At 46.9% G+C, this 21733-nt stretch overlaps 1 protein-coding gene across 1 annotated transcript in view; it reads left to right on the top strand.

Moving 5' to 3' along the window:
• The window catches only part of LOC139382646 (dynein cytoplasmic 2 heavy chain 1), a 263106-nt gene that overhangs the window by 201149 nt on the left and 40224 nt on the right, over window positions 1-21733 (top strand). The window contains exons 70-73 of the mRNA XM_071126737.1: window positions 2226-2336; window positions 3028-3183; window positions 17068-17364; window positions 17446-17550. Of these exons, the coding sequence (XP_070982838.1) occupies window positions 2226-2336; window positions 3028-3183; window positions 17068-17364; window positions 17446-17550 (669 nt within the window). The remainder of the gene's footprint in view (window positions 1-2225; window positions 2337-3027; window positions 3184-17067; window positions 17365-17445; window positions 17551-21733) is intronic.

Here is a 21733-nt window from a genome sequence, read left to right as displayed (position 1 = left end):
GTGGTGTGTGTACAGTGTGGTGTGTGTACAGTGTGGTGTGTGTACAGTGTGGTGTGTGTACAGTGTGGTGTGTGTGTATACTCTATGAATAATCCTATTCTCCCCTCCTTCCTCTTGGCATCTTGGAAATCAAGATGTGTTTATGCTTAACATTATAACATGAAGTGAAAAATATATCTTGACAGTTGGTCTTTAGCACAGAAATCCACATAATTTGGCACAGAAATCTCTCTATCACATCACACACACTAATTAACCACTGTCTCAGAGGGATGTCGACTCCTGTCTGATTTGATTCAGGCTCCAGTTCTGTTTCTCCGTAAGACTGAGTTGGACTCCACGGTTGTAGAAACAGATTGATTAAGAGGGGAACCTGGGCTGCATGTGTGTGTTGTCATGCTGAATTCTGCTGCAACACATGTTCACCTGTGAATGAGCACCCAATCAGAGGCCTCGGGCTTCAGAGAGAGAGAGATTGAGAGAAATTGGCTTCTGTTGGGTTTAATACAGCGAATCTGAATCGTCTCAGACCCACGGATACACAGTGTGTGGAAAAGAGAGCTGGTGAATGATGATGGTGAATATGTGTTGTGGGTGTCCTTAACTACATTATTAGATGTGATGGTGAATGTGTTGTGGGTGTTAACTACATTATTAGATGTGATGGTGAATGATGATGGTGAATATGTGTTGTGGGTGTCCTTAACCACATTATTAGATGTGATGGTGAATGATGATGGTGAATATGTGTTGTGGGTGTCCTTAACCACATTATTAGATGTGGTGGTGAATGATGATGGTGAATATGTGTTGTGGGTGTTAACTACATTATTAGATGTGATGGTGAATGATGATGGTGAATATGTGTTGTGGGTGTCCTTAACCACATTATTAGATGTGATGGTGAATGATGATGGTGAATATGTGTTGTGGGTGTCCTTAACCACATTATTAGATGTGGTGGTGAATAATGATGGTGAATATGTGTTGTGGGTGTCCTTAACCACATTATTAGATGTGATGGTGAATGATGATGGTGAATATGTGTTGTGGGTGTCCTTAACTACATTATTAGATGTGATGGTGAATGATGATGGTGAATATGTGTTGTGGGTGTCCTTAACCACATTATTAGATGTGATGGTGAATGATGATGGTGAATATGTGTTGTGGGTGTTAACTACATTATTAGATGTGATGGTGAATGATGATGGTGAATATGTGTTGTGGGTGTCCTTAACCACATTATTAGATGTGGTGGTGAATAATGATGGTGAATATGTGTTGTGGGTGTCCTTAACTACATTATTAGATGTGGTGGTGAATAATGATGGTGAATATGTGTTGTGGGTGTCCTTAACCACATTATTAGATGTGATGGTGAATGATGATGGTGAATATGTGTTGTGGGTGTCCTTAACCACATTATTAGATGTGGTGGTGAATAATGATGGTGAATATGTGTTGTGGGTGTCCTTAACCACATTATTAGATGTGATGGTGAATGATGATGGTGAATATGTGTTGTGGGTGTCCTTAACCACATTATTAGATGTGATGGTGAATGATGATGGTGAATATGTGTTGTGGGTGTCCTTAACCACATTATTAGATGTGATGGTGAATGATGATGGTGAATATGTGTTGTGGGTGTCCTTAACCACATTATTAGATGTGATGGTGAATGATGATGGTGAATATGTGTTGTGGGTGTCCTTAACCACATTATTAGATGTGATGGTGAATGATGATGGTGAATATGTGTTGTGGGTGTCCTTAACCACATTATTAGATGTGATGGTGAATGATGATGGTGAATATGTGTTGTGGGTGTCCTTAACCACATTATTAGATGTGATGGTGAATGATGATGGTGAATATGTGTTGTGGGTGTCCTTAACCACATTATTAGATGTGATGGTGAATGATGATGGTGAATATGTGTTGTGGGTGTCCTTAACCACATTATTAGATGTGATGGTGAATAATGATGGTGAATATGTGTTGTGGGTGTCCTTAACCACATTATTAGATGTGATGGTGAATGATGATGGTGAATATGTGTTGTGGGTGTCCTTAACCACATTATTAGATGTGGTGGTGAATGTGTTGTGGGTGTCCTCAACCACATTATTAGATGCATGTTGCACACCGCTGGCCTCCAGATATTGCAGATGGTGATTGTGTTGTACAGGTTGTGGTTGTCTCTTATCTCTCTCCTGTAGGAGCTGAATGTTCTGCAACCTAAGGCAGGCTTCCGTCTCTGGCTCACTGCTGAGGTCCATCCCAAGTTCCCCCTCATCCTGCTGCAGTCCAGCCTCAAGATCACCTTCGAGGTACAAACACTATATATGTACAGACACACACAGAAACACACCCACACAGACACCCTGTCCATGGTAATATGGTATGTTGGGAGCCGTGTTTGAGTAAAACACGTAGCCCTGGGTGTGTGTGTGTGGTGTGAAACGTGTAGCCCCAGGCGTGTTAGCTGTCTGAGACGTGTTACTGAGGCGTGTTATTGGGCTGAGTGTATGCAGAGCCCAGAGAGGTCTGTTAGTCAAGCTAGGCCAGGCTATAGGGCTTACTTTCTCCAAATACCAGCTGTGCTGTTTCACAGTCCGGCGTTATGGGACACACAGGCCCTGTTGAGAAGTGGAGCACACTTGATCTCTCCAGCCCTCAGATGAGCTTTTAACAGTTAAAGCCTGGATCCCAGCCCCCACTGCCCTCCCTGTCCACCCTCCCAGCAACATTCATGCCCTCCCTGTCCACCCTCCCAGCAACATTCATGCCCTCCCTGTCCACCCTCCCAGCAACATTCATGCCCTCCCTGTCCACCCTCCCAGCAACATTCATGCCCTCCCTGTCCACCCTCCCAGCAACATTCATGCCCTCCCTGTCCACCCTCCCAGCAACATTCATGCCCTCCCTGTCCACCCTCCCAGCAACATTCATGCCCTCCCTGTCCACCCTCCCAGCAACATTCATGCCCTCAGGCCCTTGATCACTTTCTCTCTCCCTCAGGCTCCTCCTGGTCTAAAGAAGAACTTGTTGAGGACCTATGAAACGTGGAGCCCAGAGCAGATCAGTAAAGGTGGTCTGCTGTCCAGAGCCCAGTCCCTCTTCTGCCTCGCATGGTTCCACGCTGTCTGCCAGGAGAGACGTAACTACATCCCCCAGGTACCCCAGCTTCTTAAACACTACATCCCCCAGGTACCCCAGCTTTTTAAACACTACATCCCCCAGGTACCCCAGCTTCTTATAAACTACATCCCCCAGGTACCCCAGCTTCTTATAAACTACATCCCCCAGGTACCCCAACTTCTTAAACACTACATCCCCCAGGTACCCCAGCTTCTTAAACACTACATCCCCCAGGTACCCCAGCTTATTATAAACTACATCCCCCAGGTACCCCCAGCTAAACTACATCCCCCAGGTACCCCCAGCTAAACTACATCCCCCAGGTAACTCCAGCACTTTATAAACTACATCCTCCAGGTGTCCCAGCACTTTATAAACTACATCCCCCAGGTGTCCCAGCACTTTATAAACTACATCCTCCAGGTGTCGCAGCACTTTATAAACTACATCCCCCAGGTACCCCAGCTAAACTAAATCCCCCAGGTAACTCCAGCACTTTATAAACTACACCCTCCAGGTGTCCCAGCACTTTATAAACTACATCCTCCAGGTGTCCCAGCACTTTATAAACTACATCCCCCAGGGACCCCAGCACTTTATAAACTACACCCTCCAGGTGTCCCAGCACTTTATAAACTACACCCTCCAGGTGTCCCAGCACTTTATAAACTACATCCTCCAGGTGTCCCAGCACTTTATAAACTACATCCTCCAGGTGTCCCAGCACTTTATAAACTACATCCCCCAGGTACCCCAGCACTTTATAAACTACATCCTCCAGGTGTCCCAGCACTTTATAAACTACACCCTCCAGGTGTCCCAGCACTTTATAAACTACACCCTCCAGGTGTCCCAGCACTTTATAAACTACATCCCCCAGGGACCCCAGCACTTTATAAACTACACCCTCCAGGTGTCCCAGCACTTTATAAACTACACCCTCCAGGTGTCCCAGCACTTTATAAACTACATCCTCCAGGTGTCCCAGCACTTTATAAACTACACCCTCCAGGTGTCCCAGCACTTTATAAACTACACCCTCCAGGTGTCCCAGCACTTTATAAACTACATCCTCCAGGTGTCCCAGCACTTTATAAACTACACCCTCCAGGTGTCCCAGCACTTTATAAACTACACCCTCCAGGTGTCCCAGCACTTTATAAACTACATCCTCCAGGTGTCCCAGCACTTTATAAACTACATCCTCCAGGTACCCTAGCACTTTATAAACTACACCCTCCAGGTGTCCCAGCACTTTATAAACTACACCCTCCAGGTGTCCCAGCACTTTATAAACTACACCCTCCAGGTGTCCCAGCACTTTATAAACTACATCCCCCAGGGACCCCAGCACTTTAAAACTACATCCCCCAGGAAATAAAGCTTTCACCGCTATGTAAACAACATTTCCCTGGAGTCATACCCGTGCCTCCGATTAATGACATACTACAGCTCCCATCAATCAATCAATCAAATGTATTTATGAAGCACTTTTTACATTAGCCGATGTCACAAAGTGCTCTACAGAAACCCAGCCTAAAATCTCAAACAGCAAGCAATGCAGATGTAGAAGCATGGTGGCTAAGAAAAACTACCTAGAAAGGCTACCTAGTAACTAGTAACAATTGGATACCACGAAATTGGGGAGAAAAGGGGGTAAAAAAAAATAAAATTACAAAAAAGAGAGATCAGGGTCCAGAGTAACGCCGATGTCCTTCACAGTTTGATTTGAGACGACTGTACAACCATTAAGATTAATTGTCAGATTCAACAGAAGATATCTTTGTTTCTTGGGACTTAGTGCGCAACAGCTTTTTCTAAAGTCTTTGAGAGGAATGGAAGATTCGATATAGACTGATAGTTTTTTATATTTTCTGGGTCAAGGTTTGGCTTTTTCAAGAGAGGCTTTATTACTGCCACTTTTAGTGAGTTTGGTACACATCCGGTGGATAGAGAGCCGTTTATTATGTTCAACATAGGAGGGCCAAGCACAGGAAGCAGCTCTTTCAGTAGTTTAGTTGGAATAGGGTCCAGTATGCAGCTTGAAGGTTTAGAGGACGTGACTACTTTCATCATTGTGTCAAGAGATATAGTACTAAAACACTTGAGTGTCTACCTTGATCCTAGGTCCTGGCAGAGTTGTGCAGACTCAGGACACCTGAGCTTTGGAGGAATAAGCAGATTTAAAGAGGAGTCCGTAATTTGCTTTCTAATGATCTTGATCTTTTCCTCAAAGAAGTTCATGAATTTATCACAACTAAAGTGAAAGCCATCCTCTCTTGGGGAATACTGCTTTTTAGTTAGCTTTTCGACTGTATCAAAAATACATTTAGGATTGTTCTTATTCTCCTCAATTAAGTTGGAAAATCAGATGGAGCAGCAGTGAGGGCTCTGTTACTGTCTTTCCAAGCTAATCGGGAGACTTCCAGTTTGGTGGAGCGCCATTTCCGTTCCAATTTTCTGGAAGCTTGCTTCAGGGCTCGGGTATTTTCTGTGTACCAGTTTCTTGTGAGAAATATTTTTTTGTTTTTAGGGATGCGTCTGCTTCTAGGGTATTACGCAAGGTTACATTAAGTTCCTCGGTTACCGTTTACATACACCTTCGCCAAATACATTTCAACTCAGTTTTTCACAATTCCTGACATTTAATCCTAAAAATTCCCTGTCTTAGGTCAGTTAGGATCACCACTTTATTTTAAGAATGTGAAATGTCAGAATAATAGTAGAGAGAATTATTTATTTCAGCTTTTATTTCTTTCATCACATTCCTAGTGGGTCAGAAGTTTACATACACTCAAATAGTATTTGGTAGCATTGCCTTTAAATTGTTTAACATGGGTCAAACATTTCGGGTAGCCTTCCACAAGCTTCCCACAATAAGTTGGGTGAATTTTGGCCCATTCCTCCCGACAGAGCTGGTGTAACTGAGTCAGGTTTGCAGGCCTCCTTGCTTGCACACGCTTTTTCAGTTCTGCCCACATATTTTCTATAGGATTGAGGTCAGGGTTTTGTTATGGCCACTCCAATACCTTGACTTTGTTGTCCTTAATCCATTTTGCCACAACTTTGGAATATGCTTGGGGTCATTGTCCATTTGGAAGACTAAGCTTTTAACTTCCTGACTGATGTCTTGATGTTGCTTCAATATATCCACATAATGTTTCCTACTTCATGATGCCATCTATTTTGGGAAGCGCACCAGGCCCTCCTGCAGCAAAGCACCCCCACAACATGATGCTGCCACCCCCGTGCTTCACGGTTGGGATGGTGTTCTTTGGCCAGCAAGCCTCCCCCTTTTCCTCCAAACATAACGATGTTCATTATGGCCAAACAGTTCTATTGTTGTTTCATCAGACCAGAGGACATTTTTCCAAAAAGTACCATCTTTGTCCCCATGTGCAGTTGCAAACTGTGACGGGTTTGGAGCAGTTGCTTCTTCCTTGCTGAGCAGCCTTTCGGGTTATGTTGATATAGGACTAATTTTACTTTGGATATAGATACTTTTGTACCTGTTTCATCTCTAAGAGACAGAACGCGTCTCCTTCCTGAGCGGTATGACGGCTGCGTGGTCCCATGGTGTTTATACTTGCGTACTATTGTTTGTATAGATGAACGTGGTACCTTCAGGTATTTGGAAATAGGTGGAGGGAGTCTGGAAGGGCGTCTAGGAATGTTTGGGTTGTCCGAGAATTTATAGCACAGCTTTTGATGATCCTTGGTTGGGGTCTGAGCAGATTATTTGTTGCGTTTGCAAACGTAATAAAATGGTGGTCCGATAGTCCAGGATTATGAGGAAAAACATTAAGATCCACAATATTTATTCCACGGGACACAACTAGGTCCAGAGTATGACTGTGACAGTGAGTAGGTCCAGAGTATGACTGTGTTAGTGAGTAGGTCCAGAGTATGACTGTGTTAGTGAGTAGGTCCAGAGTATGACTGTGTTGGTGAGTGGGTCCAGAGTATGACTGTGTTAGTGAGTAGGTCCAGAGTATGACTGTGTTAGTGAGTAGGTCCAGAGTATGACTGTGTTAGTGAGTGGGTCCAGAGTATGACTGTGTTAGTGAGTAGGTCCAGAGTATGACTGTGTTAGTGAATAGGTCCAGAGTATGACTGTGTTAGTGAGTAGGTCCAGAGTATGACTGTGTTAGTGAGTAGGTCCAGAGTATGACTGTGTTAGTGAGTAGGTCCAGAGTATGACTGTGTTAGTGAGTAGGTCCAGGGTATGACTGTGTTAGTGAGTAGGTCCGGAGACATGTTAGACAAAACCCACTGAGTCGATGATGGCCCTGAAGGCCTTTTGGAGTGAGTCTGTGGACTTTTCCATGTGAATATTAAAATCACCAAAAATGTGAATATTATCTGCCATAACTACAAGGTCTGATAGGAATTCAGGGAAATCAGTGAGGCACGCTGTATATGGCCCAGGAGGCCTGTAAACAGTAGCTATAAAAAGTGATTGAGTAGGCTGCATAGATTTCATGAATAGAAGCTCAAAAGGCAAAAACATATTTTATTTTTGTAAATTGAAATTTGCTATCGTAACGTTAGCAACACCTCTGCCTTTGCGGGATGCACGGGGGATATGGTCACTAGTGTAACCAGGAGGAGAAGCCTAATTTAACACAGACAATTCATCAGGCTTAAGCCTTGTTTCAGTCAGGCCAATCACATCAAGATTATGATCAGTGATTAGTTCATTGACAATAACTGCCTTGGAAGTGAGGGATCTAACATTAAGTAGCCCTATTTTGAGATGTGACAATCTCTTTCAATAATGACAGGAATGGAGGAGGTCTTTTATTCCAGTGAGATTGCTAAGGCGACCACCGCCATGTTTCGTCATACCCTGGGACTGTTGTGGCCCACTACAGCAGCCCCACTGATGTGTGTGTACAGTGTGTGTATAACCTGACCCTGTGTCTCCGTGGTCTCTGCAGTCACACAGCCATCAGCGGAGCCTGAGAATGTTGTCTGTGTGCTCATAGAGGACACTAGCGTGCTTCTACTCTCTGTGTGCTCATAAAGAACACTAGCGTGCTTCTACTCTCTGTGTGCTCGTAAAGAATACTAGCGTGCTTCTACTCTCTGTGTGCTCATAAAGAACACTAGCGTGCTTCTACTCTCTGTGTGCTCATAAAGAACACTAGCGTGCTTCTACTCTCTGTGTGCGCATAAAGAACACTAGCGTGCTTCTACTCTCTGTGTGCTCATAAAGAACACTAGCGTGCTTCTATTCTCTGTGTGCTCATAAAGAACACTAGCGTGCTTCTATTCTCCAGTCTACAGGGAGATGCTGCCCTCTCACTGCCCTCTCACTGCCCTCACTGCTCCACTGTACTCTGTAGCAGCTTTACCAGCTACAGCATGTTAACATCAGTACACTCAGGACCAGCGCACTCAGGACCAGCGCACTCAGGACCTGCGCACTCAGGACCAGCGCACTCAGGACCTGCGCACTCAGGACCTGCGCACTCAGGACCTGCGCACTCAGGACCTGCGCACTCAGGACCTGCGCACTCAGGACCTGCGCACTCAGGACCTGCGCACTCAAGACCTGCGCACTCAGGACCTGCGCACTCAGGACCTGCGCACTCAGGACCTGCGCACTCAGGACCTGCGCACTCAGGACCTGCGCACTCAGGACTTGCGCACTCAGGACCTGCGCACTCAGGACCTGCGCACTCAGGACCTGCGCACTCAGGACCTGCGCACTCAGGACCTGCGCACTCAGGACCTGCGCACTCAGGACCTGCGCACTCAGGACCTGCGCACTCAGGACCTGCGCACTCCGGACCTGCGCACTCAGGACCAGGGGCTGCCTCATTTACAACCCCCCCATGCTGGCTAATATACAGTTAAACACACACCTACTCATAGCTGAAGTGTTCCCACGTACACACATACTGTACATACCTACACGGCAGGACTAAAAGCACTATGGAGAGCCAAGATGACACAGATGTTTTAGTGATGGCTATAATTAGGTTGTGTATTTATAGCCGTCGGGGACTGAACACATAATTAACACACCAATTAAATACATCGACATGAGAAGGAACCAGGGATCCATCCAGAGTTATTAATTAAATTCTGCTCTCCCTATCTCTCCCCCTCCCTATCTCTCCCCCTCCCTCCCTATCTCTCCCTCTCCCTATCTCTCCCCCTCCATCCCTATCTCTCCCTCTCCCTATCTCTCCCCCTCCCTATCTCTGCTACCTCTTCTTCTCACGTCACTCTTCATTCCACTGCTCTCTCTTTCTCTCTCTGTCTCTGTTTCTCGCTGTCTCTTTCTCTGTCTGTTTCTCTGTCTCTTTCTCTCTCTGTCTCTGTTTCTCTCTGTCTTTGTTTCTCTCTGTCTCTTTCTCTCTCTGTGTCTGTTTCTCTCTGTCTCTGTTTCTCTCTCTCTGTTTCTCTCTGTCTCTTTCTCTCTCTGTCTCTGTTTCTCTCTGTCTCTGTTTCTCTCTGTCTTTGTTTCTCGCTGTCTCTTTCTCTGTCTGTTTCTCTGTCTCTTTCTCTCTCTGTCTCTGTTTCTCTCTGTCTTTGTTTCTCTCTGTCTCTTTCTCTCTCTGTGTCTGTTTCTCTCTGTCTCTGTTTCTCTCTGTCTTTGTTTCTCTCTGTCTCTGTTTCTCTCTGTCTTTGTTTCTCTCTGTCTCTTTCTCTCTCTGTCTCTTTCTCTCTCTGTCTCTTTCTCTCTCTGTCTCTTTCTCTCTCTGTCTCTTTCTCTCTCTCTCTTTCTCTCTCTCTCTCTTTCTCTCTCTGTCTCTGTTTCTCTCTGTCTCTTTCTCTCTGTCTCTTTCTCTCTCTGTCTCTGTTTCTCTCTGTCTCTGTTTCTCGCTGTCTCTTTCTCTCTGTCTCTGTCTCTTTCTCTCTCTGTCTCTTTCTCTCTCTGTCTCTTTCTCTCTCTGTCTCTTTCTCTCTCTGTCTCTTTCTCTCTCTGTCTCTTTCTCTCTCTCTTTCTCTCTCTGTCTCTTTCTCTCTCTGTCTCTTTCTCTCTCTGTCTCTTTCTCTCTCTGTCTCTTTCTCTCTCTCTTTCTCTCTCTGTCTCTTTCTCTCTCTGTCTCTGTTTCTCTCTGTCTCTTTCTCTCTGTCTCTTTCTCTCTGTCTCTGTTTCTCTCTGTCTCTGTTTCTCTCTGTCTCTGTTTCTCTCTGTCTCTGTCTCTTTCTCTCTGTCTCTGTCTCTTTCTCTCTGTCTCTGTTTCTCTCTGTCTCTGTTTCTCTCTGTCTCTGTCTCTTTCTCTCTGTCTCTGTCTCTTTCTCTCTGTCTCTGTCTGTTTCTCTCTCTCTCTCTCTGTTTCTCTCTGTCTCTTTCTCTCTCTGTCTCTGTTTCTCTGTTTCTTTCTCTCTCTGTCTCTGTTTCTCTCTCTCTCTGTTTCTCTCTGTCTCTTTCTCTCTCTGTCTATGTTTCTCTGTCTCTTTCTCTCTCTGTCTATGTTTCTGTCTATTTCTCTCTCTGTGTCTGTTTCTCTCTCTGTTTCTCTGTCTCTTTCTCTCTCTGTCTCTGTTTCTCTGTCTCTTTCTTTCTCTGTGTGTGTAATTTTAGAGAGGTTAATTATCATCATACTGGAACATGATCAGACTAATTACTAATCCTCTCACACACGCCACAGCCTCATCCCCAGCCTCACCCACAGCCTCATCCCCAGCCTCACCCACATCCTCGTCCAAAGCCTCTCCCCCAGACTCGTCCACAGCCTCAGACGGACAGAGGGAGAGAGACGGACAGAGGGAGAGAGACGGACAGGGGGAGAGAGACGGACAGGGGGAGAGAGACGGACAGGGGGAGAGAGACGGACAGGGGGAGAGAGACGGACAGTGGGAGAGAGAGACGGACAGGGGGAGAGAGAGACGGACAGGGGGAGAGGGAGACGGACAGGGGGAGAGAGAGACGGACAGGGGGAGAGAGAGACGGACAGGGGGAGAGAGAGACGGACAGGGGGAGAGAGAGACGGACAGGGGGAGAGAGAGACGGACAGGGGGAGAGAGAGACGGACAGGGGGAGAGAGAGACGGACAGGGGGAGAGAGAGACGGACAGGGGGAGAGAGACGGACAGGGGGAGAGAGACGGACAGGGGGAGAGAGACGGACAGGGGGAGAGAGACGGACAGGGGGAGAGAGACGGACAGAGGGAGAGAGAGACGGACAGGGGGAGAGAGACGGACAGACAGACGGACATGGGTAGAGAGACGGACGGGGGGAGGGAGAGAGACAGACAGACAGAGGGAGAGACAGACAAAGGGGGGAGACAGATAGATAGAGGGAGGGAGGGAGGGAGGTAGGTAGGTAGACGGGGGAGGGAGGGAGGTTAGGATGAGAATAGAAGCTTTTTTATTGTCTACTAACCTCTGTGTTAAATAGCACTGTGTTTGGTTCCTCGCTCTCATCAACCATGTGCTTGTGCAGAAGCATGGAACTTGTGTGCGTGCGTGCGTGTGTGTGTGTGGTGTGCAGTTGGAGAGGGGTGGTGTGGATACAGCAGCAGAAGGGCATCATTACTGTTACTGAGAGATAGAGACTACAGTACACAAGAGGATGAGAGCTCAATCAAGCATGGTATTCACACACACACACACACACACACACACACTGGACTGTAGTGTGAGCCTAACCCCTTGCCATCTCAATCAGAGGACATTGGCTGTAACTGCAGAGTGGAGATCACTGAGGCAAGACCACCACATCAACTAACACTGGTGACACACACACACACACACACACACATTAATTTCCATCCGCACAGACGGGGCTTGTACCATGTTAATGCTCATCAGTCATCACAGACGGGGCTTGTACCATGTTAATGCTCATCAGTCTCGTCACAAACGGGGCTTGTACCATGTTAATGCTCATCAGTCATCACAGACGGGGCTTGTACCATGTTAATGCTCATCAGTCATCACAGACGTGGCTTGTACCATGTTAATGCTCATCAGTCATCACAGACGGGGCTTGTACCATGTTAATGCTCATCAGTCATCACAGACGGGGCTTGTACCATGTTAATGCTCATCAGTCATCACAGACGGGGCTTGTACCATGTTAATGCTCATCAGTCATCACAGACGGGGCTTGTACCATGTTAATGCTCATCAGTCTCGTCACAGACGGGGCTTGTACCATGTTAATGCTCATCAGTCATCACAGACGGGGCTTGTACCATGTTAATGCTCATCAGTCTCGTCACAGACGGGGCTTGTACCATGTTAATGCTCATCAGTCATCACAGACGGGGCTTGTACCATGTTAATGCTCATCAGTCATCACAGACGGGGCTTGTACCATGTTAATGCTCATCAGTCATCACAGACGGGGCTTGTACCATGTTAATGCTCATCAGTCTCGTCACAAACGGGGCTTGTACCATGTTAATGCTCATCAGTCATCACAGACGGGGCTTGTACCATGTTAATGCTCATCAGTCATCACAGACGTGGCTTGTACCATGTTAATGCTCATCAGTCATCACAGACAGGGCTTGTACCATGTTAATGCTCATCAGTCATCACAGACGGGGCTTGTACCATGTTAATGCTCATCAGTCATCACAGACGGGGCTTGTACCATGTTAATGCTCATCAGTCATCACAGACGGGGCTTGTACCATGTTAATGCTCATCAGTCATCACAGACGGGGCTTGTACCATGTTAATGCTCATCAGTCTCGTCACAGACGGGGCTTGTACCATGTTAATGCTCATCAGTCATCACAGACGGGGCTTGTACCATGTTAATGCTCATCAGTCATCACAGACGGGGCTTGTACCATGTTAATGCTCATCAGTCATCACAGACGGGGCTTGTACCATGTTAATGCTCATCAGTCTCGTCACAGACGGGGCTTGTACCATGTTAATGCTCATCAGTCTCGTCACAGACGGGGCTTGTACCATGTTAATGCTCATCAGTCATCACAGACGGGGCTTGTACCATGTTAATGCTCATCAGTCATCACAGACGGGGCTTGTACCATGTTAATGCTCATCAGTCTCGTCACAGACGGGGCTTGTACCATGTTAATGCTCATCAGTCATCACAGACGGGGCTTGTACCATGTTAATGCTCATCAGTCATCACAGACGGGGCTTGTACCATGTTAATGCTCATCAGTCATCACAGACGGGGCTTGTACCATGTTAATGCTCATCAGTCTCGTCACAGACGGGGCTTGTACCATGTTAATGCTCATCAGTCATCACAGACGGGGCTTGTACCATGTTAATGCTCATCAGTCATCACAGACGGGGCTTGTACCATGTTAATGCTCATCAGTCATCACAGACGGGGCTTGTACCATGTTAATGCTCATCAGTCTCGTCACAGACGGGGCTTGTACCATGTTAATGCTCATCAGTCATCACAGACGTGGCTTGTACCATGTTAATGCTCATCAGTCTCGTCACAGACGGGGCTTGTACCATGTTAATGCTCATCAGTCATCACAGACGGGGCTTGTACCATGTTAATGCTCATCAGTCTCGTCACAGACGGGGCTTGTACCATGTTAATGCTCATCAGTCTCGTCACAGACGGGGCTTGTACCATGTTAATGCTCCTCAGTCATCACAGACGGGGCTTGTACCATGTTAATGCTCATCAGTCTCGTCACAGACGGGGCTTGTACCATGTTAATGCTCATCAGTCATCACAGACGGGGCTTGTACCATGTTAATGCTCATCAGTCATCACAGACGGGGCTTGTACCATGTTAATGCTCATCAGTCATCACAGACGGGGCTTGTACCATGTTAATGCTCATCAGTCATCACAGACGGGGCTTGTACCATGTTAATGCTCATCAGTCATCACAGACGGGGCTTGTACCATGTTAATGCTCATCAGTCTCGTCACAGACGGGGCTTGTACCATGTTAATGCTCATCAGTCATCACAGACGGGGCTTGTACCATGTTAATGCTCATCAGTCTCGTCACAGACGGGGCTTGTACCATGTTAATGCTCATCAGTCATCACAGACGGGGCTTGTACCATGTTAATGCTCATCAGTCATCACAGACGGGGCTTGTACCATGTTAATGCTCATCAGTCTCGTCACAGACGGGGCTTGTACCATGTTAATGCTCATCAGTCATCACAGACGTGGCTTGTACCATGTTAATGCTCATCAGTCTCGTCACAGACGGGGCTTGTACCATGTTAATGCTCATCAGTCATCACAGACGGGGCTTGTACCATGTTAATGCTCATCAGTCTCGTCACAGACGGGGCTTGTACCATGTTAATGCTCATCAGTCATCACAGACGGGGCTTGTACCATGTTAATGCTCATCAGTCATCACAGACGGGGCTTGTACCATGTTAATGCTCATCAGTCATCACAGACGGGGCTTGTACCATGTTAATGCTCATCAGTCATCACAGACGGGGCTTGTACCATGTTAATGCTCATCAGTCTCGTCACAGACGGGGCTTGTACCATGTTAATGCTCATCAGTCTCGTCACAGACGGGGCTTGTACCATGTTAATGCTCATCAGTCTCGTCAGACGGGGCTTGTACCATGTTAATGCTCATCAGTCATCACAGACGGGGCTTGTACCATGTTAATGCTCATCAGTCATCACAGACGGGGCTTGTACCATGTTAATGCTCATCAGTCTCGTCACAGACGGGGCTTGTACCATGTTAATGCTCATCAGTCTCGTCACAGACGGGGCTTGTACCATGTTAATGCTCATCAGTCATCACAGACGGGGCTTGTCCCATGTTAATGCTCATCAGTCTCGTCACAGAAGAGCATCAGTCAGACATGTGGTTTCACAGATGTATTTAATCGGCACCACTTTCCCTCCCTGCATTTTGCGATAAAGTAGGTGTGTGCATTTGCTTATATTGTCCCAGCATGTGGCTGATTTGATATAGGATTTTCCGTCCATCAATAACCCCTCAGTAGGTTAAGACACAGCGACACATAACTCTGAATAACAATGAAGGCAATGATCCTGATATGAATATCAACACATTAACATTCCCTGTAGGGATGTGCGTGTTGGAGGTGAGTCAGGGTTATTTTGGCTGAGTGGTAAAGATAATGCATCTCGCCACACATCTTAACTGTTTCAGAGTCTGACTACACATAGAACCTTACAGTGTGCTGACATCACACTGTCTCTGGTCCCACAGGCTCCCACATTTCACTGTCTCTGGTCCCACAGGCTCCCACATCTCACTGTCTCTGGTCCCACAGGCTCCCACATCTCACTGTCTCTGGTCCCACAGGCTCCCACATCTCACATCACACTATCTTCTCCTACAGGCTCCCACATCTCACATCACACTATCTTCTCCCACAGGCTCCCACATCACACGGTCTCTGGTCCCACTGGCTCCTACATCTCACATCACACTATCTTCTCCCACAGGCTCCCACATCACACTGTTTCTGGTCCCACAGGCTCCCACATCACACTATCTCTGGTCCCACAGGCTCCCACATCACACTATAGCTGGTCCCACAGGCTCCCACATCACACTATATCTGGTCCCACAGTCTCCCACATCACACTATATCTGGTCCCACAGTCTCCCACATCACACGATATCTGGTCCCACAGGCTCCCACGTCACACTGTCTCTGGTCCCACAGGCTCCCACATCACATTGTCTCTGGTCCCACAGGCTCCCACATCACACTGTCTCTGGTCCCACAGGCTCCCACATCACACTGTCTCTGGTCCCACAGGCTTATGCATCCCATATCACACGCGGATGTTTTCAGCTGCTAGACTAGCATGATATAGCTGTTTAATACTGATCTGAATACTGATGCTAGCTCTGTCAATTAGACTGGTGGAGTATGGAGCTTTGAGGACCCCTCCAGGCGAGGGTTTAAATAGTGTCCTCTCTCTCCTCGTGTCTGAATGCCATTCACCTTCTGCAGTACACACTGACTGTGTATGCTACTTCATGTTCCTTTCAGACGCTACTTCATGTTCCTTTCAGATGCTACTTCATGTTCCTTTCAGATTCTACTTCATGTTCCTTTCAGGTGTTACTTCATGTTCCTTTCAGATGCTACTTCATGTTCCTTTCAGATGCTACTTCATGTTCCTTTCAGATGCTACTTCATGTTCCTTTCAGATGCTACTTCATGTTCCTTTCAGATTCTACTTCATGTTCCTTTCAGATGCTACTTCATGTTCCTTTCAGATGCTACTTCATGTTCCTTTCAGATGCTACTTCATGTTCCTTTCAGATGCTACTTCATGTTCCTTTCAGATGCTACTTCATGTTCCTTTCAGATTCTACTTCATGTTCCTTTCAGGTGTTACTTCATGTTCCTTTCAGATGCTACTTCATGTTCCTTTCAGATGCTACTTCATGTTCCTTTCAGATGCTACTTCATGTTCCTTTCAGATGCTACTTCATGTTCCTTTCAGATGCTACTTCATGTTCCTTTCAGAAGCTGCTTCATGTTCCTTTCAGATTCTGCTTCATGTTCCTTTCAGATGCTACTTCATGTTCCTTTCAGATGCTACTTCATGTTCCTTTCAGATGCTACTTCATATTCCTTTCAGATGCTACTTCATGTTCCTTTCAGATGCTACTTCATGTTCCTTTCAGATGCTACTTCATATTCCTTTCAGATGCTACTTCATGTTCCTTTCAGATGCTACTTCATGTTGATGCCTGAAGTGCCACTGCAGTGGCTCAGCAAGGTGACAGTTATCTTGGATACAGAGGCTGAGTTTATTCCTGACAGTCACTCTATTTAGTTTCTGTCATGTTCTCTCTCGTCTCGAGTTCTAATGTTCTGTTCTCTCTGTCTGTGGTTCTAATGTTCTGTTCTCTGGGGTTCTAGGGATGGACTAAGTCTTAATGTTCTGTTCTCTGGGGTTCTAGGGATGGACTAAGTTTTCATGTTTTCATGACTGTCTCTGTCTGGTTCTAATGTTCTGTTCTAGGGATGGACTAAATTCTATGAGTTCTCTCTGTCTGATCTGCGGGCTGGCTTTGAGATCATCGACCGTCTGTTTGATGGTGGTAAGGTGTTCCAGTGGGAGTTTGTCCATGGTCTGTTGGAGAATGCCATCTATGGAGGCAGGATAGACAACCCATGTGACCTGAAGATCCTCCGCTCCTACCTGGAACAGTTCTTCTCCTCACGCCTCCTCTCTGCCTCAGCCAATCACAACCAACGCAGCAAGAGAGGCCACACCTTCCCCTCTCAGATCAGCCTGCCCAACTCCTGCTCCATACTGGTGATATATAGACACAAACACACACACACACACACCATCTCTGTCAGTCGTTTAACTCTGTGTGTGTGTTTGTGTGTTCAGGACTATCGTGGTGTGATAGAGAATCTTCCAGAAGACGACCGGCCAGCGTTTTTCGGCCTGCCTGCCAACATCGAACGCTCCTCGCAGAGAATCATCAGTTCTCAGGTCACCTACCGCTCACACATACGCAACCGTATACACACACACACACACACACACACACACACACACACACACACACACACACACACACACACACACACACACACACACAGAAATGATCAGCTCTCAAGTGGGGTTAACACACTAGCACACACACATACACACAGAAATTATCAGCTCTCAAGTGGGGTTAACACACTAACACACACACACACAGACACACACACAGAAATGATCAGCTCTCAAGTGGGGTTAACACACCAGTACACACACACACACACACACACACACACACACACACACATACAGAGGGTGCACCTGTGTCCCATAAGAAGAGGATAGTGCCTCTCCCCTGCCCTCATGCCCTTTGACCCCACTGGCAGGCTTCTGTTTTCCACAGGAAAGCCACCACTCACACCCTCTCCTCCCAAAGTGTATTTGGCTGCTACACACACCTCATCCTCCCTCAGTTCTCTCTGCCTCAGATCTGTCTGATGTTTGGAATGTCCCTCATCAGCACATTATCTCCCTGTACCTCTAACCCTGGATATCTACACAGTCACACAGGTCCTCGGACTCGAACACAACACACTCAATCACCCCTACTCTCCCACACTCATGCACTCTCTCACACAGCCACGGCCAGACGGACAGGCCAGGCTACTGGAGAGAGAACTCAGGGGCCTCATACAGGTCTGGAGGAAGAAAGGAGAGGCTTTATAAACTGACAAATAAAATACTCAGTCAAATTCACATCACTCATGCTGGTGGAGTTAGCCATATTGTGTCCAGCACTGTGTTCCGCATGGCAGCCATATTGTGTCCAGCACTGTGTTCCGCATGGCAGCCATATTGTGTCCAGCACTGTGTTCCGCATGGCAGCCATATTGTGTCCAGCACTGTGTTCCGCATGGCAGCCATATTGTGTCCAGCACTGTGTTCCGCATGGCAGCCATATTGTGTCCAGCACTGTGTTCCGCATGGCAGCCATATTGTGTCCAGCACTGTGTTCCGCATGGCAGCCATATTGTGTCCAGCACTGTGTTCCGCATGGCAGCCATATTGTGTCCAGCACTGTGTTCCGCATGGCAGCCATATTGTGTCCAGCACTGTGTTCCGCATGGCAGCCATATTGTGTCCAGCACTGTGTTCCGCATGGCAGCCATATTGTGTCCCGCACTGTGTTCCGCCTGGCAGCCATATTGTGTCCAGCACTGTGTTCCGCCTGGCAGCCATATTGTGTCCAGCACTGTGTTCCGCATGGCAGCCATATTGTGTCCAGCACTGTGTTCCGCATGGCAGCCATATTGTGTCCCGCACTGTGTTCCGCATGGCAGCCATATTGTGTCCAGCACTGTGTTCCGCATGGCAGCCATATTGTGTCCAGCACTGTGTTCCGCATGGCAGCCATATTGTGTCCCGCACTGTGTTCCGCATGGCAGCCATTTTGGTCTGTCACTGTGATCTCTGCCTGTCAGCAGGGGCTGTTTGAGGGGCAATTAAAGGCCTAATTACTCAGCCAATTAAAGAGATGATTGCTCTTCCAGATTGAGAGGGGAAATTGCTCCGACATGCTGTATGACACGGCACTTATTGCTGCTAAATCTGGAGCCGTGTGTTATTGGCTAATTCACCACCTCTTCCTCTGAGCCCTAAAGTAGAATTATTGCTGCTTTGGCTCTGATTTCTTTCTCTGTATCGCTCTCTCTCCCTCTCCATTTCTTTCTCCCTCTCTATTTCTCTCTCTCTCTCTCTCTCTCTCTCCATTTTTCGCTCTCCCTCTCTCTCTCTCTCTCTCCATTTTTCGCTCTCCCTCTCTCCATTTCTCTCTTCATTTTTCTCTCCCTCTCTCCATTTCTCCCTCTCTCCATTTCTCTCTCTCCCTTTTTCCATTTCTCTCTCCCTTTCTCCATTTATCTCACTCTGATGTGCCTCTAATTCATGGACGTTAGGGCTTGTGCTATCACACTTCACTATGGATTGCTTATTTGGATTGTAATTTTGTTCAATATTTCATTTGATTCTATGGCGTTGTTATTTCTGCGCCTCCATCTGTCTGTCTGGCTTTGACACGTGTAGAACTGGAGATATTTAAGCAGTCAAGACCCGAGGGGGTGTGGTATTTTGCCAGGGCTCCGCATTGCGTCGTTTCTGGACACAGCCCTTAGCCGTGGTATATTGGCCATATACCACTCCCCCTCGGGCATTATTGCTTAAATATAATGCTTCTATCTCCAGTTCTACAGAAAAGACAAAAAAATTGAACCTGTTCCTAATAAATAGTTGACGGATTGCGGCATGACGATATTTCGCAATTGATGTGAATGGCGTCATTAAAAAGACGTGCTTGTATTAATGAATAAAAGAAAACGGATTTGGTGTTAAACACCCTTAAGGTTCAATGAGGTGACATATTGTAACTGTTTGTGCAGATAGTGTTGTAGGTCCCAGGGCAGATCTACAGTAAAGTGACTAGAGTAGAGATATGATTCAGTCTAACAGTGAGAATCACACCTCCTGCCCTCGCTCCCTCCCCCCCTTCCCTCCCTGCACTCCTCTTCTCTGATGACTCATCATCCGGTATCAACACTGGATGGAGAGAGGAGAGCGAGATGGAAGAAAAGAGAGAATCTGTGTTTTGTAGTGTTCTGTGAAAGTGTGTCCCTGCTTTGGGCTATTTACATAAATCACTGCTTCACCATTACAAATATATTACAGTCATCATTCACTCTCTCTCTTTAGGATCCCTCTGTGCTGCTACACATGCAATTTCCTGGTAAATGTCCTCAGTGTGACTATTGTGTTGGCAGCCTGTCGTTCTCCAGCTGGACCCAGGGGTGGAGGCTGTTGTTGTTGTTGCAGACACCGGCTGATGTAACCTACAGAAATGCATCACACACACACACACAGACACTCTCTCATGGAGAAGTTTGGCACCAAGCAGCACAAGGTGCCTGATGAACTTTCCTAACCGTGTGGCAAAGAGCCGAACCAGACCAGCACTGGAACAACTCATAGAGAGGTGTGTGAGCAGCGAGAGAAGAATTCTGCAAAAATATCCTCTGTTTACAACGTAAAACACCAGATAATGCACGCAGAGCAGAATTAGGCCGATACCCACTAATTATCAAAATCCAGAAAAGAGATGTTAAATTCTACAACCATCTAAAAGGAAGCGATTCCCAAACCTTCCATAACAAAGCCATCACATACAGAGAAATTAACCTGGAGAAGAGTCCCCTAAGCAAGCTGTTCACAAACACAGACCCTACAGAGCCCCAGGACAGCAACACAATTAGCCCCAACCAAATCATGAGAAAACAAAAATATATTTACTTGACAAAATCAAATGTATTCATAAAGCCCTTCTTACATCAGCTGATATTTCAAAGTATTGTACAGAAACCCAGCCAAAAACCCCAAACAGCAAGCAATGCAGATGTAGAAGCACGGTGGCTAGGAAAAACTCCCTAGAAAGGTGAGGGGTGGCCAGGCCTCTTCTGGCTGTGCTGGGTGGAGATTATTTATTTTATTTCACCTTTATTTAACCAGGTAGGCTAGTTGAGAAGAAGTTCTCATCTGCAACTGCGACCTGGCCAAAATAAAGCAAAGCAATGTGACACAAACAACAACACAGAGTTACACATGGAGTAAACAATAAACAAGCCAATAACACAATAAACAAGTCAATGACACAGTATAAAAAATAGTCTATATGGGCCTCCCGGGTGGCGCAGTGGTTAAGGGCGCTGTACTGCAGCGCCAGCTGTGCCATCAGAGTCCTGGGTTCGCGCCCAGGCTCTGTCGTAACCGGCCGCGACCGGGAGGTCCGTGGGGCGACGCACAATTGGCCTAGCGTCGCCCGGGTTAGGGAGGGCTTGGTCGGTAGGGGTGCTTGTCTCATCGCGCACCAGCGACTCCTGTGGCGGGCTGGGCGCAGTGTACGCTAGCCAAGGTGGCCAGGTGCACGGTGTTTCCTCCGGCGCATTGGTGCGGCTGGCTTCCGGGTTGGATGTGCGCTGTGTTAAAGAAGCAGCGGCTTGGTTGGTTGTGTATCGGAGGACGCATGACTTTCAACCTTCGTCTCTCCCGAGCCCGTACGGGAGTTGTAGCGATGAGACAAGATAGTAGCTACTAAAAACAATTGGATACTACGAAATTGGGGAGAAAAAGGGGTAAAATTTTA

This window comes from Oncorhynchus clarkii, chromosome 24 (assembly GCF_045791955.1).
Source record: "Oncorhynchus clarkii lewisi isolate Uvic-CL-2024 chromosome 24, UVic_Ocla_1.0, whole genome shotgun sequence".
In the NCBI taxonomy this organism is placed as follows: Eukaryota; Metazoa; Chordata; class Actinopteri; order Salmoniformes; family Salmonidae; genus Oncorhynchus; species Oncorhynchus clarkii.
Note: the sequence above shows the minus strand (reverse complement) of the source record. Positions and strands in the feature narration are given on the sequence as shown.